The following is a 24,335-nucleotide window of genomic DNA, read 5'->3' as shown; positions in this document are numbered from 1 at the left end:
TCAGTAGTTGTGGCTCGTGGGCTCTAGAGCGCAGGCTCAGTAGTTGTGGCGCACGGGCTTAGTTGCTCCGCGGCATGTGGGATCTTCCCGGACCAGGGCTCGAACCCGTGTCCCCTGCATTGGCAGGCGGATTCTTAACCACTGCTCCACCAAGGAATCCCAGAACCTTTGGTCTTAATTTTGATGCTGGACTGAATTTCCTTTTTTTTTTTTTTTTTTTTTTTTTTTTTAAGGATTAATGTGGTATTGGAGTGTGCAGGGTGAATCGAAGAGGAGAGATTGGGGGCAAAGAAATCAGGATACTGTTGCACTGAATCAGGTGAGATTGTAGAAGCCTGGTCCAGCATGGAAGCAGCGGGAAGATAAAGAGATGGCCTTAAAAGTTGATATGTAGAATTGTGGGTATTGTAGAAGAACCCACAGGACTTGTTGATGTCATTGGAGAGTCACCCTAGTAAAGTGGTAAAGACCAGGAACTCTGGAATTAGATTGCCTGGGTTCAAATCCTGGCTTTTCTACTTATTATCTCTGGGACCTCATGAATTTGATAAGTTACTTAACCTGTCTGTGCCTTAGTTTCCTCATCTGTAAAATGAGAAAACTGTGCCTACCTCTCAGAGTTGTTAAGGGGGACTAAATGAATCAGTGAGTTTAAAGCCTTTAGACCGTGTGAATAAATCTGCTAATGGCGCTGTTGCATATGTGGTTCTTCTGCCTCAGATGCTCCTGTGTATTTCCATGGATTCTTGTAATAACTCCATTGTGATACTTACCAAATGTGTTATAATAATTTATTGACATGTTTGTCTCTCCAGGATTTGAGTCCATTAATGGCAGGGACCTGGTTTTATTCATTTTTGCATTTTCAGTGGCCATCATAACACTACATTTATAGTAAGTGTGTAATAGGCATGTGTGGAATGTATGCTTGGGTATGTGAGTGAGGTAACTTGAGCCAAGAATGCTGATGACAATGATAGGAATAGTGACTTTTGGAGGGGTTGCTTGTTTTGGGGGACAAATGTTAAATTCTGCTTTAAAATTTATGATGATAGTACGACATCAGTTGATACGTTCAATACGTAGAGATATATGCTTGGATTTTGACTGAGAAGTCAAGACAAAATATTAATTCTGGGGTCACTCACATAGAGTTTAAAGCGCAAGCCAGACGCACATTCAGAGCCTTCCTGAAGGAGAGCAGGTAAAGAGAACAATCCATTTATTTAAGATTTTTTTTTTTTTTTTTTTTTTTTACTGTAAATTACAACATGTTTCTGGTTAAAAAAAAAGTCAAGCAGTACAGAAGGACCTAAAGTGAAAAGTCCCTTCCCTCCAGATTTCCATTCCCATTCTTCAGAGGTAGCCTGTCTTGGATCATTGCTTATGTTTCCTTCCAGAAATTATCTAGGCATATATAAGAATTTTCATGTTTATTTAAACTAATGGGATTTTACTATATGAGCTGTTCTGTGTCTTTGTGTTTGTTTTTACTTGCGGTATTTGGGATATCTTTACATATTAACACATAAGATCTACCTCATTCTTTTCAGTGGCTACATTGTATTCCATTATATGGTTATTCCATACTGTAGTCTCCAGGTGATGATCATTTGGTTATTTTGTGTATTTGCTTTTCCAAAGAGTGATTGACATCTGTATGTATAGAACTTGTCAACTTGTATGAGTTTACCTGTGAGATGAATTTCTAAAACCAAAATTGTTGGCACACTTAACATTTTGACAGGTGTTGCCAAATACCTACACACTAATGTTGGGGATGCCTGTTTCCTTATTACTCTCACAACTGCTATTAAGGTTTTTCTTAACCTTTGCTAATCAGATTGGTAAAAATGATACCTCACTGTTTTAATTAGCATATTTTATTCCTCATTTATACTGAAGATCTTTTCATATATTTATTAGCTATGGGACCTTGGCTATTTCAATAAGTATTTTTTTGAGTAATATCTCTTCAGCAGTGTGCTGTAGGTTACTTAGGGATAAGGAGAAATAATCTGCCTTGGGAGATATGTCATACATATGACAAAAACATAACATTTAGGGCTTCCATGGTGGCGCAGTGGTTGAGAGTCCGCCTGCCGATGCAGGGGACACGTGTTCGTGCCCCGGTCCGGGAAGATCCCACGTGCCGCGGAGCGGCTGGGCCCGTGAGCCATGGCCGCTGGGCCTGCGCGTCCGGAGCCTGTGCTCCGCAATGGGAGAGGCCACAGCAGTGAGAGGCCCGTGTACCACAAAAAACAAACAAACAAAAAAGACCATAACATTTAAAGGTAGTTTTTACATAATGGAAACTTTAGGTGAGTGGTGGGGAGGTGAGAGGGAAGACTGGTTTTGGGAGGGAGGGTGGAATCAGTTTTACACACGTTAAGATTGAATTATTCACTACATTGCCTTAAAGATAGGTGTTTTGAAAGGTACTACTAAAAGCATCAGCAGTTGCACACTGCTTATTTCTAGTATAGATTTATGTAAGGAACGTCGTTATCCACGAAATTACTGGATATATATGTATAAATTGTTTTATGTTACATATTATAATTAATATATATATAATAATTTATATTATGTATATTATATTACCCTTAAGTTAAAAAAAAATTCCTGAGTGTTTTAGGCATATCGATAGAACTGGCATTCCAGTTAGAGGTTGGGACTAGGAGAGGTTTGAAAGTATTAATAATATCGTGGAAGGCACTGGTGAAACCAGGAGAGAGGCTCGGTTATTGAAACATTGGGAGAAAGAGAGCTGAAAGCCAGGAAATCTTCTGATGCACAGTGAGAACGAAGAGCGTTAGGACTATTAGGAGGTGGGGTGATTGGACAGTGGGTTTTTCAAGTTCCATTTTATTGTGGTTTTCATTGGTAAGGGTCTTGGGAGTTCCAAATACATTGAGTGCAAGTGTTGTGTGTGTGTGTGTGTGTGTGTGTGTGTGTGTGTTTGTGTGTGTGTGTGTTTGAAATCCTTGGCATGAATCCGACGCAGAAGAGGTGCCATTGGGCCTCAGTTTTCTACTTTGCTTTCTGTGAGGGTGGGGAACAGATGGAACTTTCTGGCAAGAGTACCTCAGTGGCTAGCTGTCTTTGCTTGGCTGAACTTGTTCCTCCTTGGCATTGCAGCTGCCTTGGGTGCTGCTTTCACTCTCTGTTCTCAGCAGATAGTACCCTGTTGTTGCTGCCTAATGGAGTGAGGGCAGGGGTGACTGGGCAGGGTGTCCTAGCCAGGTCTGTTGCCCCTGGGCTCTGGCCCTTTTCTGGCCAACTGCCTCTGGACTGGGGTTGCTGTTCCACTCTTGGTGCCCTTGATAGAAGACTCTTGAGCCTGTCCTGGATGTCACTTTCCTTTTCAGTCCATCTCCAGCTGTTTTACATTTTATGGGGATTTCTCACAGCTTCTGGTTTCCTGTGAATTTTTGAGCATGGCTGTGTAATAATTGACAAATTTTTTTTGCATTATTTTAGGGGTAGGTGAGGAAAAGAGGGGAAGGAGGCATTGCATTTTGTGCTCCGTTGGCTGTCTTGGTTTTCCTTGTTAATATTCTGTTCAGTGTCTTCTCATAGCTGACAGGCTTTATTCATATTGTTTTAGAAAGGTTTCATATTGGTCCTGGATTGAGCAGTTATTTTAGTACTTTGTGGTCTATCCTAGCAGTTTTGAAAATAGAATTTATTTCCTATAAATCAATAGAAGATAGGCAAAGGATGTGAAGAGGTGATGGCCTCATTCAAAGCGAGAGAAATGAAATGCAAATTAAAACCATATTGTAAACTATTTTCACGTGTCCGTTGGCAAAGATCAAAAAGTTTGATTAAACAGTGGTGGCTGTGGTGTGGAGAAACAGGCATTGCTGAAGGGAGTGGAAGTTGGCAACCTCTAAAGAAGGCAGCTAGGCAGTGTAGGGGAGGAAAAATAATTTTCCGTCTACCCTTCTGAGCTCTTAACTGTGATAAAAGATCAACAGGAGTAAAACAGAAGTTTATTCACACGTGTACCTCACGTATTCATGGGAGATACCTAGGGAAAAATGAATGGCTTAGAATTCAGTTTAATACCATCTTAATAGGGAAAGGGGAAGGGGAACGTAGGCCTCTTAAGGGAGAGTAAATGACTTTTAGACAAGATGAATGGGCCTTAGAAGAATAGATGAGAGGTATGATAGTTTGTGACAAAGTTAGTCTCAGTGTTGTGTCAACTTCTAGGCGCTCTTGTGATAAGAGTCAGTCTTCCCTGGTTGATGAAACTGCTTAATTTATGATTTATGATAATGGAGTTCCTTTTGGAGAATCTGTCTTTAGGCAGATAAGGAGAGTTCAGAGAAGGCCTCACCCTGCATTTGCTATTTTTCAAGTGCCTACAGCTCAAAATAAAGTGGCAAAGTGGCAGATTTTGAGGTGGCATATTCTGCTGCTCTTCAGCAGTATCTACCAAAGTTAGAAATGCACATAATCTTTGACCCAGCAATTCTGTTTCCCTGGATTTATTGTACCTATATACTGACACACGTGTGAAATATGTACCAGATACTTATTGGAGAATGATTTGTAATAGCGAAAGATCATAAGCTACTTAAATGTCCATCGATATGGGATTTATGGAATTAAAAACTAGAATGTTAGAGTTGTAAAAATAAATGAAGTGCTTTGTATACATATATGTAATGATTTCTAGTATATATTAACTGGGAAAAGCAAAGTAAAGAGGCATATATAGGGTGTTATGCTTTGTGTAAAAAGGAGAAAATATGTGTTTGTGTATACGTAGAAAATCTGTGGAATGATAAGCAACCAGTAATATTTTCTCTGAGTTGAGAAACCAGATGGTTAGGAGAAGGGATGGGAGAGAGACTTTTTACTCTATACCCTTTGAACCCTTTGTATTTTGTACCAGGTGCATGCATTACTGATTAAAAAAATAAAGTATAAATAAATCAAGTCTGACTTAAATTTTCATTAATAGACTCTATGATGATAGTCTCATTGTTGCCTTATTTAGGAGAGGTGGGATGGAATTCTATTCTTTTGAAAATTCAGCATTTATGGACCTTATTAAACTCCCAAAGTAAATTTTTCATTGATTTCTTTTAAGGCACCACAAGAAAAGTAAAATACTGGTTTGTTTAATTGAGAACAATTTGCTCTGATTCTCATTTCTTTTTATGTGGTGTCATTTTTATTCTGTTAATTTTAATGAAGCAAAGAGAAAGGAAATTGAGTCCATGGCAGAGCCAAGGGAAACCATAATTATAAAGTGCTTATTGCCAGTAAACCAGCACTCTCTTAACTAACCATTTTGATGCACACACTTAGGTGTTTATCCAATAAACTGTTGTTAGGCCCACAATGCTAACTGCTAATTAGCATGGGTCCCCCCGATAAACAGAGGACTTATAAACAAGTTGTGGCTGTCTTTTTTGTTTGTTCTTAAAAAATTTCTTTGAGGCATATTCAAGAATTGCAGGGGATTATTAGACAAATAAAATAATTTGGAAGGTTCAATAAAAAGGAAATAGTTCCTTTAAGTAGGTGGTAGAGGGCAAAATCTGTTGTATACTCCCAAGTTATGAAGTTAGTGTGGAATCCCCAAATGTCCATGACTTATTTTGCTTTTATTGAAAAAGTTCAGTTTCGAATAAGATTTGAAAGAAAGAGTTTACTTGGGGAAACTAAGTGAAAGAGCATTCCAGAACACCAAGTAAAATAAATGTGAGATCCTAATCATCTCACCATGTGATAATATAGGTGATGAATTAATTTAATATGTAAAAATAAACTTAGTGGTTGCGATAGAAAATAGCTGTTAGTCTGATTTGTTGGCACCTTTCTTGGACATATAGATTCGATTTTTGGGTTTGATTTTGTTTTTATTTTTAAAAACTTTTTTTTGAAATAATTGTAGACTCATAAAAAGTTGCAAAAATAGTGTGGAGAGGGCTTGCCTGGTGGTGCAGTGGTTGAGAGTCTGCCTGCCGATGCAGGAGAGACGGGTTCGTGCCCTGGTCCGGGAAGATCCCACATGCCGCGGAGCGGCTGGACCCGTGAGCCGTGGCCGCTGAGCCTGCGCGTCCGGACCCTGTGCTCCACAACGGGAGAGGCCATAGCAGTGAGAGGCCTGCATACCGCAAAAAAAAAAAAAAAAAAAAAATAGTGTGGAGAAATTCCATGTACCTTTCACCCAGCTTTCACTAAGGTTAATATACCTATAGTACATTATCAAAACCAGGAAACTGATATTGACAGCACAGAATAGACTGCAGACTATACTAGGATTTCTCCACTTTTTACGTGGACTCATTTTTTTTTCTTTTGTGTGTATAGTTCTGTGAAATTTTATCAAATGTATAGATTCAGGTAACCACCACCACAATGAGGATTCAGAACTTTTCCAGTCCCACAAGTGAACTTGCTCATCAGCTGTATTCTGCATTTGTCCGAATCGTTCCTCATGGGGTCCTCTGATTTGCTTCTCTATCCCCAGCTTATTGGTTTTGGGAACTCAAAGCATTTTATAGTTTCTCTTCTTTAAATTTAAGATGTGTTTTATGGCCCAGAATGTGGTCTGTCTTGGTGAGTATTTAGTGTGAGCTTGAGAAGAATGTATGTTCTGCTGTTGTTGGATGAAGCAGCTGAAGGTGTCAGTTATATCCAGTTGATTGATGGTGGTGTTGACATCAGCTATATCCTTACTGATTTTCTGCCTGTTGGATCTGACCATTTCTGATAGTGGAGTGTGCAAGTCTCCAGCTATCATAGTGGATTCATTGTTTTCTCCTTGCAGTTCTATTGGTTTTTGCCTCACATATTTTGATGGTCTGTTGTTAGGTGGATACACAGTAAGTACTGTTATGTCTTCTTGGAGAACTGACTCCTTTATCGTTATATAATGGCCTTTATCCCTGATAAGTTTCCTTGCTCTGAAGTTGGCTGTGCCTAAAATTAATGAAACTCTTCCTGCTTTCTTTTGATTAGTGTTAGCATGGTATATCTTTTTCCACCTCTTTACTTTTTTAAAAAAAGATTTATTTATTATTTATTTTTATTTATCTTTGGCTGTGTCGGGTCTTATTTGCGGCACGCGGGATCTTCATTGAGGCATGCGAGATCTTTCATTGTGGTGCACGGGCTCTTCGTTGTGGCGAGCAGGGTTCTCTCCAGTTGTGGTGTGCGGGTTCTTCTTTTCTTTCTCTTCGTTGTGGTGCGCAGGCTCCAGGGCACGTGGGCTCTGTAGTTTGTGGCACGCAGGCTCTAGTTGAGGTGTGTGAGCTCGGTAGTCGTGGCACACGGGCTTAGTTGCCCCGCAGCATGTCGTATCCTAGGTCCCTGACCAGGGATCGAACCCTCGTCCCCTGCATTGGAAGGCGGATTCTTAACCACTGGACCACCAGAGAAATCCCTCTATCTCTCTCTTTAAAAAATAATTTGTTTTTGAGATGTGTCCACGTTGGTAATTGTAGCTCTAGTTAATTCATTTTCACTAGTGTATTGTATCTCATTGCTAAGATATTAAAATTTTTAACTTTAAATAGCTTAAAAGGTATAAAGTAGCTTTGGAATAGGGTATGACAAGTAAGGACTTTATATATTTCAGAATATTTCTTTATAGCATTTTCTAATTGGGCTCAATAATTACTTGAGACATTAAACTGAAATCTAGAGTTATGATTGACTGTTGGCTTGATATGAAGCCTGAGTTGGAGTCAGCTAGTGTTGGGGTCCCTGTCCCCATGATTAAGCAGGAGGAAAGTAGTGTGTGGCCTTGAGTTCAGGGGCAGGTGATAAGAAGCCAGATCAGTATTTCCCACTCATATTCAGGAGGCCCAGCTGTCCATGTGCATTGGGGAAGCCTCATGTCCTTAGATAAGCAGCTCAAGCCAGTCCCAGAGTTCCAAAGGGAATGTGGAAGACGTGCTTCCAAATTCTGATCTTGGCTTCAGTGTCTTTGTGGAATGAGGAGGGATGTAGGTGAGAAAGTAAGTCACTACTAATGTAAATTCTCTTGTAACCTGAGCTTCCTTCAGCCACTGAACCCATGTAGTTTCCTTTCATTGTGATGGTAATTTAAAAAAAAAAATCAATTAATTATTTTTTGGCTGCGTTGGGTCTTCGTTGCTGTGCGCGGGCATTCTCTAGTCGTGGTGAGCGGGGGCTACTCTTTGTTGTGGTGTGCGGTCTTCTCATTGCGGTGGCTTCTCTTGTTGCGAAGCACAGGCTCTAGGCGCATGGGCTTCAGTAGTTGTGGCTCGCGGGCTCTAGAGTGCAGGTTCAGTAGTTGTGGCGTACAGGCTTAGTTGCTCCGCGACATGTGGGATCTTCCCAGACCAGGGCTCGAACCCGTGTCCCCTGCATTGGCAGGTGGATTCTTAACCACTGCGCTACCAGGGAAGTCCCTGTGATGGTAATTTTAATTTAGTTTAATTTATTATTCATTATTTTATTGTCAGTGAGAGACTTTTTCTGAACAAGTTGAGATAAAACATGATCTTGAACTATGTTAAGTGCAATTTGATGAAGACTGTGATTCATTTTGTAACTGATCTGTTAGTTTCCCCTTCGGGGCCAAGCACAACAAATACTGAAGACAGTAATAATTTATTTACACTCATTCCTTCCTTCAACATAATGCTGTTTAGAGAATGCCTGTTATATGCTAATGTAGACATCTAGAAAGATGAATAAGATAGTTCTTATTTAAAAAAAAAAACAAAACCCAGCAAAACACAGCAGCTCATGGTTTAGGAGACTAAGAATGCCAGCAAAAAGTATATGTGCATTACAGCAGGATGAGAGGCACTGTGTGTGACTCCTTTGGAACTGGGAGCCCTTTCACTTTAAGCCGGTAACTCACTTCAGTCCTCATTCTCTCCTTAAGTGTAGGTAGCACATGGTAACTACTTGAACAATTTTCTGCCCGTAGCACATTCAAGCCATCCAGTCTCTATTTCTTTAGCACCATTGTTTTGACTATTTTTTAATAAGTTATCATTGTTATGAATTTGCTTTGAGACATTTTCTTGGGCAAAGGTATGCCCATTCTACGATCTACAAGTATAGATTGGGATTTTGTGTTATGTTGGCTAAGACAGATTTTAGCCTCATTTTTCGCCTTGTAACTTTGTATCTGATGTCTAATATATTTAAAAATCAAGAGAGGTATGATTTCTTTTACTAAGTTTAGAGTTTCTTACATTTAGGTCAAGGGTAAGAAAAGTATGATGATTATTTTGAACACGTTTGAAATTTCTATTCATTCTTTATAGGTTGTCTTGTGGAAATGAAGGTTTAAGGACAAGTCATCTACCAGATTAAAAGATGGGATCGAATAGCAGCAGAATTGGTGATCTTCCTAAAAATGAGTACTTGAAAAAGTTATCAGGCACAGAATCTGTCTCTGAGAATGACCCGTTCTGGAATCAGCTACTGTCATTTTCTTTCCCTGCACCAACTAGCAGGTAAGAGGGTACTTGGAGATTGAAAATTTGTATCAAGGGCCTCATAAGCTTGTGTGGTATGCTGATTAAAAAAATTTTTTTTTATTTTAATGATCTGTCTGTCCTTCCATTTGTTGTACATGTACCAGTAGAAAATTCAAGAGGCATGAAAAGGAGGAGATAAGTTTTTCTCTTTCCTTTCCCCTACTCAGCCACCTCCCTTGCCCAGAGATAATTCCTGGTAGCAGTTTCTTTTGAATGCTTCCAGAGATAGTAAAACCATATTATTTCATGTGGTTTTACAAAACTGTTTAAACACAAATGGTAGCATACTACACATACCTTTCTTTTTCGTTTTTGCTTGCTGTCCCTTGCTTTTTTTCCTCCACAGTTAAGTAAAACATATGTATATGCATGTATGCAACTGCCTTATTCTTTTAAATGACTGCAGAGTGTGCATAGATTATATTAAATCAGTTTTTTATGGGTGGACATTTAGATTGTTTCCACTTTCTTGTTATAACAGATAATGCTGCATACATAATTTCTCAAGCATACAAATAAATCTCCAGTATAAATTCCTCAAAGTAGCATTGCTGTGTCAAAGAATATGTGCATTTGTAATTTGCCAAACTGCTCCATGGAAGTTGTACCAATTAATACTCCTACCAGCAATGTATGAGAAGGTCTGCTTCCCTACCCCTTTGTCAATTTAATGCATTTTTAGATTCTTTGGCCTTTGTCAATTTGGTAGGTGAAAACCAATATCTCACTTTTAACTCTTTGTTATAAAAACTGACAGACACATAATTATGTAGAGTGACTAGAATATTGAATTCCCATTACTCAGTATCTAGATTTTAAACATTTTTATTTATTTGTTTTTAACAGCTTTATTATGATAGACTGAATAATGGCCCCCTAAAGATACCTGTGTCCTAGTCCCTGGAATCTTTGAGTGTGATATGTTATAGCATGTATCAATATTTCATTCCTTTTTATTTCTGAGTGAGATTCCTTTGTATGAATATACCATCTTTTCTTTATCCATTCATCAGTTAATAGCGATTTGGATTATTTCCATATTTACTTCATCTGTTTTTTAGGGTTTTTTAAAGTAAATTAAAATATGGACATTTTCTTTTATAACTATAATACCATTTATCACACCTTACAAAGTTAACAATAATTCCTCTTACCCAGTCCATTTTCAAATTTCCCTAGTTGTTTTGTAGTTCATTTGTTACAATTAGGAAATAAATAAGGTGTATACATTGCATTGCAATACATTGCAATAAGGTAGTTACATTTCTTCTGTCTTTAATCTCGAATAGAGGTATGTACTCCCCAACTCCTGCCACTATTTTTTTCCCTATGCCGTTACTTTTTTTTTTTCTTTTAACAAACTGGGTCAGTTTTTCTGTAGAATGTTCCACCTTCTAGACCTACCTGATTGCTTCTTATATTTTGTTTTTTTATTTACTGTATTATCTATAAATTGGACGTCAGATTTAAAGGCTTGATAAAATTTGGGTTAAACATTTTTGGTAAGAGTATTTCATAAGTGATGCTAGGTACCTTATATTGTATTTCATTAGGTTACAGAAAATGTGTGGGTTTATATCAGTTATCATGCTAAGACTGATCAGAGGTTTGAGTGTGTTTTAGCATCCATTGATGATTTTGGTCTGAATCACCTGTTTCATAAGAGATTTCAAAATGGTAGTATTTCTAATTTGGTCATTTCTTTATTAACTGGAATTCTCCTGTGAAGGAGTGCTTTCATGAATTAGGATATATAAAACATAGTTTTTTTACTACATTATTAATAAGGGTAAACACTTAATTCTTTTCCTCTACTGATTTTCAGTAACGAAAATGGTGTAATAGTGACAAATAAGTCTGTATTTCCCCTTTCCCCTGACCCCAGGGTTGGAAGAGCTATCTCTCTCTTTTGAGTATGAATTTTAAAAATATATAAATATTGAGATATGTAAATAAAATATATGTGTATGTATGTGTGTTGTGATCCTTTAACAATCAAGATTATGTTTATTTTTATATGATTAAGGATTATTGGTATTTCCTTTTTGTGAATTGTTTATATATGTTGGCAATACATTTTAATTTCTGACCTTTGGGTATAGTTGGATTGGACTTTACAAGGTTGGCTTAGTTTGCAGTTTTTGTGATAATGTGGATTAGTTGTATTTTATGGGAAGTGGATACATACTACTGCTTCTGAGATCCTTGGAAAATTAAAGGTGGTTGTGGATTGGTGGGAGAGGTCAAACTGGAGATGAGCTGTAGCATCAGCAAGTTTTGAAACCATTTCGTTAATCCTGAAGGAATTGTCATGGAGTATCACTGCTCATGTAGTAAGAAGACTTAGAGAAAAAAGGGCATATAAAGAGAACATTATTTATTATCCAAAATAAATTTCCTTTTCACTTATGTAAACTGTAGTACAATCTATATATGCTCTTCCAAAAGACATTAAAGGAGACTTAACTAAATGGTGATGTATACCATGTTCAAGGATTAAGAATTGTAAAAGTGTCAGTTCTTTCCAAATTGACCGGTAGATTGAAGGCAATTCCAATTAAAATTCCAACATCTTTTTTTGGGGGTGGGTGAGGAGATCTTGATAAGCTCATTCTAAAATTTGCATGGGAAAGAAAAAAACTAATAGTAGCTAAAGTACTCTGAAGAAGGGAAGGAAGATTGTGTGTGTGTGTGTGTGTGTGTGTGTGTGTACGTGTACTTGATTTATGCAAAGCTGGCAATTCAGAGCATTGGGGAAAGGATGAACTTCTCAAGAAATAGTGATGGGAATAATTTGTTAGCCATTTTTGTCTATTTCTTACTTTCTAAATTTTCCATACTTATACTGGTGCCTTGCAGTTTGAATTATTATGACTTTATAGTTTGTTTTGCTAATTACTGCTTTTTGTCAAAGACCCTTTGCTGTTCTCATGTATTTATTCTTTTTGATGTCATTTCTTTTTCTTAATTCATCCTAGTTTATAGAGAAAAGTGTAAAGGAATCTTAGAAAGTGTAAAAAGCTGTAAAATGAGTAAACTGCACATTGTGGGGGTATGGGTGGCTATTCAGAATATCCAGAGAAGCTTTATTTGTGGTGGTGCATATGCTTTTGGCACTTTTGTCACTTTGTTTGAGGCCCCCCCCACCCCGCCCCAGCTCCTCAGTCTGGTATTTGATGTGTGAACCTTGACAATGAGCAGGCCTTGAGGTAGAAGGTGCCACCACCTCATTGACAGTCAGGGATGGAATTACCTAGTTTATGAATTATTCAAGACTAAGAGGAATATCTTTAGGGAAGACTCTGAATCCAGACATTTCTGAGATTGCTCACTCCTGGAATTCTTTGGATCCCATATGTGCTGTCTTCAAGTGCAGCCAGAAATTGATGGCCGCCAGTTTTTTTAGAAGCACTAAGTCCTTCAGGACTAATCTAATCCTTCCTTACTATAAACTGTTTTTTGGCACTAGAATAACCAGATTTTGTTATAGTTTCCAGGCATGGTTGAAAAATCTTTAGATTCTTCAATAGTTTTTAACTTTTCACCTTACTAAAATTCCTTGTGAAGCAAAGGTCTGAAATAAAATCAAGATTAATTCAAGAGTAGGGACTTCCCTGGTGGCTCAGTGGTTAAGAATCTGCCTGCCAAGGCAGGGGACACGGGTTCGAGCCCTGGTCCGGGAAGATTCCCACATGCTGTGGAGCAACTAAGCCTGTGTGCTACAGCTACTGAGCCTGCACTCTAGAGCCCACGAGCCACAACTACTGAATCCTGCGTGCCTAGAGCCCATGCTCCGCAACAAGAGAAGCCCCTGCTGGCTGCAATTAGAGATAGCCTGTGCGCAGCAACAAAGACCCAATGCAGCCATAAATAAATAAATAGATAGATAAATAAATATTAATTCAAGAGTAAAGTTTAAGTAATATACTGTTTGTCTTAATAAAATGTTTAAAAATTACTTATATGACTGACTTCATACTAAATATAGCAGCAAAACCAAAAAACAAAACTGTGCTAAAGACAAATGTAGTAAAATCATCTATATCCACAATAAGTAGTTAAGGGATACATGAAACAAAAAAGTGTTAAATATGATGTCAAAACACTAAACTATGTATATATAGTTTATATGTATAGTTATATATAAACCTCATGGTAGCCACAAACCAAAAATCTATAATAGATGTACACGAAAAAAGAGAAAGGAATCCAAACATAACACTAAAGGTAGAAGAAAGGAACAAAATCTACAAAAACAACCAGAAAATGATTAACAAAATAGCAATAAGTACATACCTATCAATAATTACTTTAAATGTAAATAGACTAAATGATCCAATCAAAAGACATAGAGTGGCTGAAGGGATACAAAAGCAAGACCCATCTATATGCTGCCTACAAGAGACTCACTTCAGATCTAAAGACACAGACTGAAAGTGAGAGGATGGAAAAGTATTCCATGCAAATGGAAACAAAAAGAAAGCAGGGGTAGCAGTACTTATATCAGACAAAATAGACTTTAAATTTATTTATTTATTTATTTATTTATTTTTTGGCTGTGTTGGGTCTTCGTTTCTGTGCGAGGGCTTTCTCCAGTTGCGGCGAGCGGGGGCCACTCTTCATCGCGGTGCACGGGCCTCTCGCTATCTCGGCCTCTCTTGTTGCGGAGCACAGGCTCCAGACACGCAGGCTCGGTAGTTGTGGCTCACGGGCCCAGTTGCTCCGCGGCATGTGGGATCTTCCCAGACCAGGGCTCGAACCCGTGTCCCCTGCATTGGCAGGCAGATTCTCAACCACTGCGCCACTAGGGAAGCCCTAGACTTTAAAACAAAGACTGTAACAAGAGGCAAGGATGTTACATAATGATCAAAGGATCAATATAACAAGAAGATATACAATTGTAAATATATATATGTGCCCAATATAGGAACACCTAAATACATAAAGCAGTTAACAAACATAAAGGGAAGAATTGACAGAAACACAGCAATAGTGGGGGACTTTAACACCCCACTTACATCAATGGACAGATCATCCAGACAGAAAATCAGTAAGGAAACTCTGGTCCAAATGACATATTAGACCAGATGATATATGTTTATTATATATATTCCATCCCAAAGCATGAGAATACACCTTCAAGTCCACATGGGACATTCTCTAGGATAGATCACATGCTAGGGCACAAAACAAGTCTCAGTAAATTTAAGAAGATTGAAATCATATCAAGCATCTTTTCTAACCATGGCAATATGAGACTAGAGATCAGTTACAAGAAAAAAAAAAACAACTGCAGAAAACCCCAAACGTGTGGAGGGTAAACAACATGCCACTAAATAACTGTTGGGTCACTGAAGATTTCAAAGAGGAAAAAAAAACCTGGAGACAAATGAAAACAGAAACACAATGATCCAAAATCTATGGGGTGTAGCAAAAGCAGTTCTAAGAGGGAAGTTTATAGAGATACAGGCCTACCCCAGGAAACAAGAAAAATCTCAAACAATCTAACCTTATGCCTAAAGGAACTATAAAAAGAAGCAAAACCCAAGGTTAGTAGAAGGAAAGAAATAACAAAGACCAGAGCAGAAATAAATGAAGTAGAGGCTAGAAAAACAATAGAAAAGATCAATGAAACTAAGAGCTGATTCTTTGAAAAGATAAACAAAATGGATAAACCTTTAGCCAGACTCATCAAGATAAAGAGAGGACCCATATAAATTAGAAATGAAAGGGCAGTTACAACTGACAGCACAGAAATACAAAGGATCATAAGAGATTACTATGAACAATTATATGCCAGTATAATGGACAGCCTAGAAGAAATGGATTAATTCCTAGGGTGTACAGTCTTCCAAGACTGAATTAGGAGTAAATAGAAAATACGAACAGACTAGTTACCAGTAATGAAACTGAATCAGTAATCCAAAAACTGCCAACAAACAAAAGTCCAGGACCAGATGGCGTCACAGGTGAATTCTACCAAACATTTAAGGAAGAAATAACACCTATCCTTCTCAAGCTATTCCAAAAAATTGCAGAGAAATGCTCCTGAACTCATTCTGTGAGTCCAGTGTCACCCAGATACCAAAACCAGAAAAGACCACAAGAAAAAGAAAATTACAGGCCAGTATCACTGATGCAAAAATTCTCAACAAAATATTAGCACACTGAATTCAACAGTACATTAAAAGGATCATACACCATGATCAATTGGAATTCATCCCAGGTATGCAAGGATGATGGTTCAGTATCTGCAAATCAATATGATACACCACATTAACATATTGAAGACTAAATCATATGATCATCTCAGTAGATGCAGAAAAATTGACAAAAGTCAACATCCATTTATGATAAAAACTCAACAAAGTGTAGGTATAGAGGGAATATAACTCAGCTTAATATATGACAAGCCCACATCTAACATCATTCTCAATGGTGAAAAATTGAAAGCATTTGCTATAAGATCAGGAAAAAGAAAAGGATGCCCACTCTTGCCACTTTTATTCAGCAGAGTATTGGAAGTCCTAGCCAGAGAAGTCATACAAGAAAAAGAAATAAAAGGAATCCAAATTGAAAAGGAAGAAGTAGAACTGTCACTGTTTGCAGACGACATGATACTATGTATAGAAAATTCTAAAGATACCACCAAAAAACTATTAGAACTAATAAATGAGTTCAGTAAAGCTGCAGGTTACAAAACTAATATACAGAAATCTGTTGTGTTTGAACTAACAATGAACTATCAAATAGAAATTAAGAAAATAATCCTATTTACAATTGCATCAAAAAAAATACTTGGGAATAAATCTAAACAAGGAGGTAAAAGACCTATACTCAGAAAACTGTAAGACATTGATGAAAGAAATGGAAGATAACACAAACAAATGGAAAGGTATATCCTACTTATGGATTGGAAGAATTAATATTGTTAAAATGACCATACTCCCAAAGGCAATCTACAGATTTAGTGCAATCCTTATCAAAATACCAATGGTGTTTTTCACGTAACTAGAGTAAATAATTGTAAAATTTGTATGGAAACACACAAGACCCTGAATAGCCAAAAAAATCTTGAGAAAGAAGAACAAAGCTGGAGATAACACACTTCCTGATTTCAAACTATACTACAAAGCTGCAGTAATCAAAATAGCATGGTATTGACACAAAAACAGACACAGATCAATGGAACAGAATTGAGAGCCTAGAAATAAACCCACACACTTATGATCAATTAGTCTACAACAAAGGAGGCAAGAATATACAATGGAGAAAAGACAATCTTTTCAGTAAGTGGTGCTGGGAAAACTGGACAGCTCCATGTAAAAGAATGAAATTAGAACATTCTTTAACACCATATTACAAAAATAAACTCAAAATGGATTAAAGATTTAATGTAAGGGCTGAAACCATAAAACTCCTAGAAGATAACATGGGTAGTATATGCTCTTTGACATTGCTCTTAGCAATATTTTTTGGATATGTCTCTTCAGGCAGGGGAAACGCACAAATAAACAAATGGAACTACATCAAACTAAAAAGCTTTTGCATAGCAATGGAAACTATTGAGAAAATGAAAAGGCAGTCAGTCTACTGAATCGGAGAAGACATTTGCAAATGATATATAGATAAGGGTTTAATATCCAAAATGAACAAAGAACTCATACAACTCAACATCAAAAAATCAAATAACTGGATTAAAAAATGGGTAGAGAAGCTGAATACACATTTTTCCAAAGAAGACATACAGATAGCCATCAGACACATGAAAGGATATTCAATACCACTTATCATCAGGGAAATGCAAATTAAAAGCACAACACAAATTAAAACCACAATGAGATACCCCCTCACATCTGTCAGAATAGCTGTCATCAAAAAGACAACAAATACATGTTGGTGAGGATGTGGAGAAAAGGAAACCCTTGTGCCCCGTTGGCAGGAATGTATGTTGGTACGGTCACTATGGAAAACAGTATGGAGGTTCCTCAAAAAGTAAAAATAGAACTACCTATTTTCCTTCTGGGTATTTTTCCAAAGAACGTGAAAACACTAGTTAGAAGAGATACATGCACCCCTATGTTCATTGCAGCATATTTACAACAGCCAAGGTATGGAAGAAACCAAAGTGTCTGTCGATTGCTGAACATACCAGAATTCATGTAGCCATTTACTTTTACCATTTGGATTGCTTCCAGTGTTTTCCTGTTACATATATTGAATAATACAGCAATAGCCTTATGCGTAACCCATTACATATAATATGGCAGTAGCCTTATATGTATGGTAGAAGTGACTTCTGTCCTGTGAGTAAAGTATGGCCAAATGACTTCCATTAATTCTTCCAGTTTGTGTTGGTAGAGCATGAGAAACAAGTATAATAGGTCAGGAACAGATTTTATGGAACACTGAAAGTGCTTCCCAACATATTTCTTGTTTTTTTTTGTTTTTTTGTTTGTTTGGAAACTGATAAGGCTGGTCAGATGTATGTGGTGGCCTGGAGGCTCTGAGGGTGCAGGGGTTCTGACCACGGGGAACTGAACGGGAAGATCACAGTCTGTCCACTTGCCCATTTTTGGCACACTGGTTCGAAAGCTGAGGATTAGAATTGATTCCTTGTGGGTTCTTGTCAAGCGGATTTGGTGAAATCATTGTTTTAAGGAGTTTACTTTTGGCGTGGAGTGAGTGGTAGATTGGAAAGAGGAGGAAAGAGGAGAAACTCAGGAAGGGAAACCAGATGGCAGGCAGCTGCAGTGACATAACCACCATGTAATGAAGGTCTGAATTTCTTTGCCTGTACAGGAAATGGGAAGTCCTCCAGCCACTATTCGTTAAAAGCTCTTTTATTTTAAATTGATATTTGACTTGAGCATTAATACTTAATGAGCTTAGAATTCTAGATTTGAGAGCAGTGCTGAGCAATGTAGTGACAGCTTGTGTGCTTACCAAGAATGAGAATCAGTTTGCCAAAAGGTGTGGTGATTTTGGGCAAAGTGTAGAGAATAGAGACAGTGGAACATGGTAGGGGCAGCATAGATTTTGGAGCCAGACTGACTTTGTCTTGCATCTCAGCTCTACTGCTTATTATTACCTCTGTGAATTTAGGCAAGCTTAATTCTCACCGAGCCTGTTGACGCTTCTGTAAAATGGAAATAATATTACCTACCATGTATATAGATTTGTGGGGAGGATAAAACACCATAATGCACATAAAGTGTCTGACTTTCCTCTTCCTTCAAGGAATAAATACCCATTAATTTTAAAAAGTGCAAGGGCTTTCTGTCTTGAGAGTTAGCCTAAAATATTTGATGGTTGAAATTAAGTAGTAGAAATTTAACCAATTTTCTGATGACTGCTTTATCCTCTGATTGAAAATCCTATGACTCTTTTGAATCAATTGTTCAGTTGTTTTAAAAATTAGGCCAAACACTGACTATAGTAATATTTGTCTCTGTGCGGACTCCATGTCCTTTTTATAAAGGCTACTTTTTAGAAGACTTTACTGCATGATGAGAATTGTATTATGTGTACTGAGCACTAGATGGTGCTCAAATAAGGCAAGAGGCAGCTTTTGGTACAGTCACACAATCACTAAACGCATTTTTCTCAGTTGCAAAGTCATGTGTGTTCATCTTTAGTACCTTTAAATACAGAAAAGCTCAAGGAAGGTAAAGATGAAAAACATAACACTAATCAGAAGTAACCTTTGTTAACTTTTTGGTGTATATCTGGTCAGTTCTCTCTCTCATTTAAAAACATTTGTATCATATTCCACACATTTTTTCTTTAACTCACATATTCCTCATGTCATTGTGTTCATACAACATAATTTTAAATGGTTGTAGAATGTTCTGTCTTATAGATGTCCATAATTTATATCATTGAACATTTTGCTTGTTTCTTATTTTTCCTGATTGTATATAAAAAACTATGCTGAAATTCCTTGTAGCCAAGTCTTTGTGCATATCCTTAACTATACAACTGGAGTGAGTTCTTGGTAGTTGATTTGCTGGTAAAATAGTCTTTTTTTTTTTTTTTTTTTTAAATCACACAGATCTTTCATTGTATAAAAGTTAGGAAATACAGAAACAAAACGGAAAATTGTCCTGTATTATCATCATATAGAGATAACCACTGTTGATATTTTGGTGTATGTTTTTCCATACTTTTTTTTAAATGGACATTCCTAATAATAGATATGTGTATTTATGTCTCCCTCCCCCCCATAAATATGTGATTGTACTGTATTACTGTTATGTAACTTATAAAAATTAATGTATTGGATATATTTCCTTTTTTGTAAATGTGAATATTTTAAGGTGTATTTACCAAAAAATGGTTATTGAATGCCTCCCATTTGTTAGGCACTGTTTTTAAGGGCTGGAAACATTGTAGTGAACATGAGGGGCAAGGTCCCTGCTCTCAAGCAGCTTATATTTTAGTGGAGGAATGGGCAGTAAACAAGTAAAGAAATAAATACGTAAAGTCATTTTTGAAAAATAAAGCAGAGCAAGGTCATGAAGAGTGATAGAATGGGAACAAATACCGGCAGGAAATTTCTTTAGCTAGAGGGTCTCTGCGGTAGCGGCATTTAAGCAGACATTCGTGAAATCAGGGAGCCCTGTATGTTCTGGGAAGAGAGTATTCCACCAGGTAGAGGGAACAGCAAATGTAAAGGATTTGAAGCAGGAATAAGTTCTGCATGTTAGAGAAATAGCAAAAAGGCCAGTGTGGCAGAGCAGTGAGCAAGGAAACAAATTACATAGGGACTTTCGGCCATGGTAAAGATTTTTTATGATGTGTGTTATTGCAGAGATGAGCATGCTTTAATGTTGGTGTTTGGGGAATTTAGTCTAGTCTGCTGTAATTTACTTACTCTCCTATAATATGGAAAGATTTTACTCAGTTTTTTTATTGTGGTATAATTTACATAACATAAAATTTATCATTTTAGCCATTTTTAAGTGTATGGTTCAGTGGCATTAAGTACGTTCTCAGTGTTTTATAGTCATCACGACTCTCATTTCCAGAAGTTTTTCATTATCTCAAACCGAAACTCTGTACCCATTAAACAGTAACTCCCTATTCCCCCCACTTTCCAGCCCATGGTAACCTCTACTCTACTTTCCGTCTCTATGAATTTGCCTATTCTAGGTACCTAATATAAATGGAATCGTTTAATATTTATCTTTTTGTGTCTGACCTGTTTCACTTAGCATAGTATTTTCAAAGTTCATCCATGTTGTAGCACATGTCAGAATTTCCTTCCTTTTTAGGCTGAAAAATATCCACTGTATGTATTTCCCACATCACATAATGTTTTTTAAACTTCAGTTTGTTGTACTTTCTTATAAATTCTTTTAAATAAATGCCTTTCATTTCTTTTAAATAAATGCCTTCAGCATTGTTAGGTTCCAGTTACCACTCTGATTTTGTTTTCAGGGATCCTCCTTGCATTCTAAAGAATAAGTTCGTTCTGCTAAGAGGCTTGGCTAATATAAACAGCAGCGTTAATTTAGCAGTTATTTATTGAGCACTTACTGTGTGCCAGGTGCTGGGCTCATTCCTTAGATGCATTTCCTCATTTAGTTCTCACATCAAGTCTGTGGGGTTGGTACTGTTATTACTCCTGTATGTGAGAAAAAAGGCCTGGGGAGGTTTTCCAAGGTTACATGGCTAGTAAGGAAACCATGTTTCCAAGGTTACATGGCTAGTAGCTGCCATGGACCAGATTCAAACGAGGTTTATGTAGCTCCAGAGATGAATTCTGTTGGTCATTATGCTACACAGTCTCCATTTGGAAGCATAGACCAATCACTGAGTGAGTATCAAATAATGGCTAAAGAGATGCAACATTAAATTATACATGCTAATCTTTGAGAAAAGAATCACCAGACCTATATATAGGTCACCAGACCTATATATTCACATTTTCAAGCACTTTCAAAGTGAGGGTGATAATAACCCATACTTTATGTTTGAGTGCCATTATTTACAATGTAAATGTAATAAATATATTGTTTACAATTAATATAGGCAAGTTGATGGATAATCTGTCCCATGTTTTAACCTTGCTTTGTGTCTTCTCTGTTTAAGGGGAGCTGCCAGAATAATCCTTCCTCAGAGTTTCTTTTTTTTTTTTAAACATCTTTATTAGAGTATAATTGCTTTGCACTGGTGTGTGAGTTTCTGCTTTATAACAAAGTGAATCAGCTATACATATCTATATCTATATCTCCCCATATCTCCTCCCTCTTGTGTCTCCCTCCCACCCTCCTTATTCCACCTTTGGTAGTGTATATATGTCCATGCCACTCTCTCACTTCGTACCAGCTAACCCTTCCGCCTCCCTGTGTCCTCAAGTCCATTCTCTATGTCTGTGTCTTTATTCCTGTCCTGCCCCTAGGTTCTTCAGAACCATTTTTTTTTTTTTAAGATTCCATATATATGTGTTAGCATACGGTGTTTGTTTTTCTCTTTCTGACTTACTACACTCTGTATGACAGACACTAGGTCCATCCACCTCACTACAAATAACTCAATTTTGTTTCTTCTTATGGCTGAGTAATATTCCATTGTATATATGTGTCACATCTTCTTTATCCATTCATCTGTCGATGGACAGTTAGGTTGCTTCCATGTCCTGGCTGTTGTAAATACTGCTGCGATGAACATTGTGGTACATGACTGTTTTTGAATTATAGTTTCCTCAGGATACATGCCCAGTAGTGGGATTGCTGGGTCATATGGTAGTTCTATTTGTAGTTTTTTAAGGAACGTCCATACTGTTCTCCATAGTGGCTGTATCAATTTACATTCCCACCAACAGTGCAAGAGGGTTCCCTTTTCTCCACACCCTCTCCAGCATTTATTGTTTGTAGATTTTTTGATGATGGCCATTCTGACTGGTGTGAGATGATATCTCATTGTAGTTTTGATTTGCATTTCTCTAACGATTAGTAATGTTGAGCATCCTTTCATGTGTTTGTTGGCAATCTGTATATCTTCTGTGAAGAAATGTCTGGCTTTGTAAACTCTTAATCTTTATATTCATCACTTCCTTTTTTTGATATTGAGCTGCATGAGCTGCTTGTAAATTTTGGAGACTAATCCTCTGTCAGTTGCTTCATTTGCAAATATTTTCTCCCATTCTGAGGGTTGTCTTTTCATCTTTATGATTTCCTTTTGCTGTGCAAAAGCTTGTAAGTTTCATTAGGTCCCATTTGTTTATTTTTGGTTTTATTTCCATTTCTCTAGGAGGTGGGTCAAAAAAGGTCTTGCTGTGATTTATGTCATAGAGTGTTCTACCTATGTTTTCCTCCAAGAGGTTTATAGTGTCTGGCCTTACATGTAGGTCTTTAATCCATTTTGAGTTTACTTTTGTGTATGGTGTTAGGGAGTGTTCTAATTTCATTCTTTTCCATGTAGCTGTCCAGTTTTCCCAGCACCACTTATTGAAGAGGCTGTCTTTTCTCCATTGCATATTTTCCCCTCCTTTATCAAAGATAAGGTGACCATATATGTGCATGGGTTTCTCTCTGGGCTTTCTATCCTGTTCCATTGATCTATATTTCTGTTTTTGTGGCAGTACCATACCGTCTTGATTACTGTAGCTTCGTAATATACTCTGAAGCCCTGGAGCCTGATTCCTCCAGCTACTTCACCAAATTCATTGATTAGCTCTAGTAGTTTTCTGGTAGCATCTTCAGGAATTTCTATGTATAGTATCATGTCATGTACAAACAGTGACAGCTTTACTTCTTCTTTTCTGATTTGGATTCCTTTCATTTATTATCTTCTCTGATTGCTGTGGCTAAAACTTCCAAAACTATGTTAAATAATAGTGGTGAGAGTGGACAACCTTGTCTTGTTCCTGATCTTAGAGGAAATGGTTTCAGTTTTTCACCAGTGAGAATGATGTTGGCTGTGGGTTTGTCACATATGGCCTTTATTATGTTGAGGTAAGTTCCCCCTATGCTTGCTTTCTGCACGGTTTTTATCATAAATGGGTGTTGAATTTTGTCAAAAGCTTTTTCTGCATCTATTGAGATGATCATATGGTTTTTCTCCTTCAGTTTGTTAATATGGTGTATTACATTGATTGATTTGCCTATATTGAAGAATGCTTGCATTCCTGGGATAAACCCCGCTTGATCATGGTGTATGATCCTTTTAATGTGCTGTTGGATTCTGTTTGGTAGTATTTTGTTGAGGAGTTTTGCATCTGCATTCATCAGTGACATTGGCCTGTAGTTTTTTTTGTGACATCTTTTTCTGGTATCAGGGTGATGGTGGCCTCGTAGAATGAATTTGAGAGTGTTCCTCCCTCTGCTATCTTTTGGAAGAGTTTGAGAAGGATAGGTGTTAGCTCTTCTCTAAATGTTTGATAGAATTTGCCTGTGAAGCCATCTGGTCCTGGGCTTTTGTTTGTTGGAAGATTTTAAATCACAGTCTCTATTTCAGTGCTTGTGATTGGTCTGTTTTTATTTTCTATTTCTTCCTGGTTCAGGCTCAGAAGGTTGTGCTTTTCTAAGAATTCGTCCATTTCTTCCAGTTTGTCCATTTTATTGGCACATAGTTGCTTGTACTAATCTCTCATGATCCTTTGTATTTCTGCAGTGGCAGATGTTACTTTCTCTTTTTCATTTCTAATTTTATTGATTTGAGTCTTCTCCCTTTTTCTCTTGATGAGTCTGGCTAATGGTTTATCAGTTTTGTTCATCTTCTCAGAGAACCAGCTTTTAGTTTTATTGATCTTTGCTGTTGTTTCCTTCATTTCTTTTTCATTTATTTCTGATCTGATCTTTATTGACTTCTTTCCTTCTGCTAACTTTGGGTTTTGTT

The 24,335-nt window shown here is 37.3% G+C and overlaps 1 protein-coding gene across 2 annotated transcripts in view; it reads left to right on the top strand.

Annotated features, from left to right (window-relative positions):
* The window catches only part of DYM (dymeclin), a 382,138-nt gene that overhangs the window by 14,343 nt on the left and 343,460 nt on the right, over positions 1–24,335 (top strand). For both annotated transcript variants that reach the window (XM_024132334.2, XM_028480232.2), the window contains exon 2: positions 9,276–9,467. In XM_024132334.2, coding sequence (XP_023988102.1) covers positions 9,328–9,467 — 140 coding nt within the window. In that variant the 5' untranslated portion in view covers positions 9,276–9,327. The remainder of the gene's footprint in view (positions 1–9,275; positions 9,468–24,335) is intronic.

This window comes from Physeter macrocephalus, chromosome 19 (assembly GCF_002837175.3).
Source record: "Physeter macrocephalus isolate SW-GA chromosome 19, ASM283717v5, whole genome shotgun sequence".
In the NCBI taxonomy this organism is placed as follows: Eukaryota; Metazoa; Chordata; class Mammalia; order Artiodactyla; family Physeteridae; genus Physeter; species Physeter macrocephalus.
Note: the sequence above shows the minus strand (reverse complement) of the source record. Positions and strands in the feature narration are given on the sequence as shown.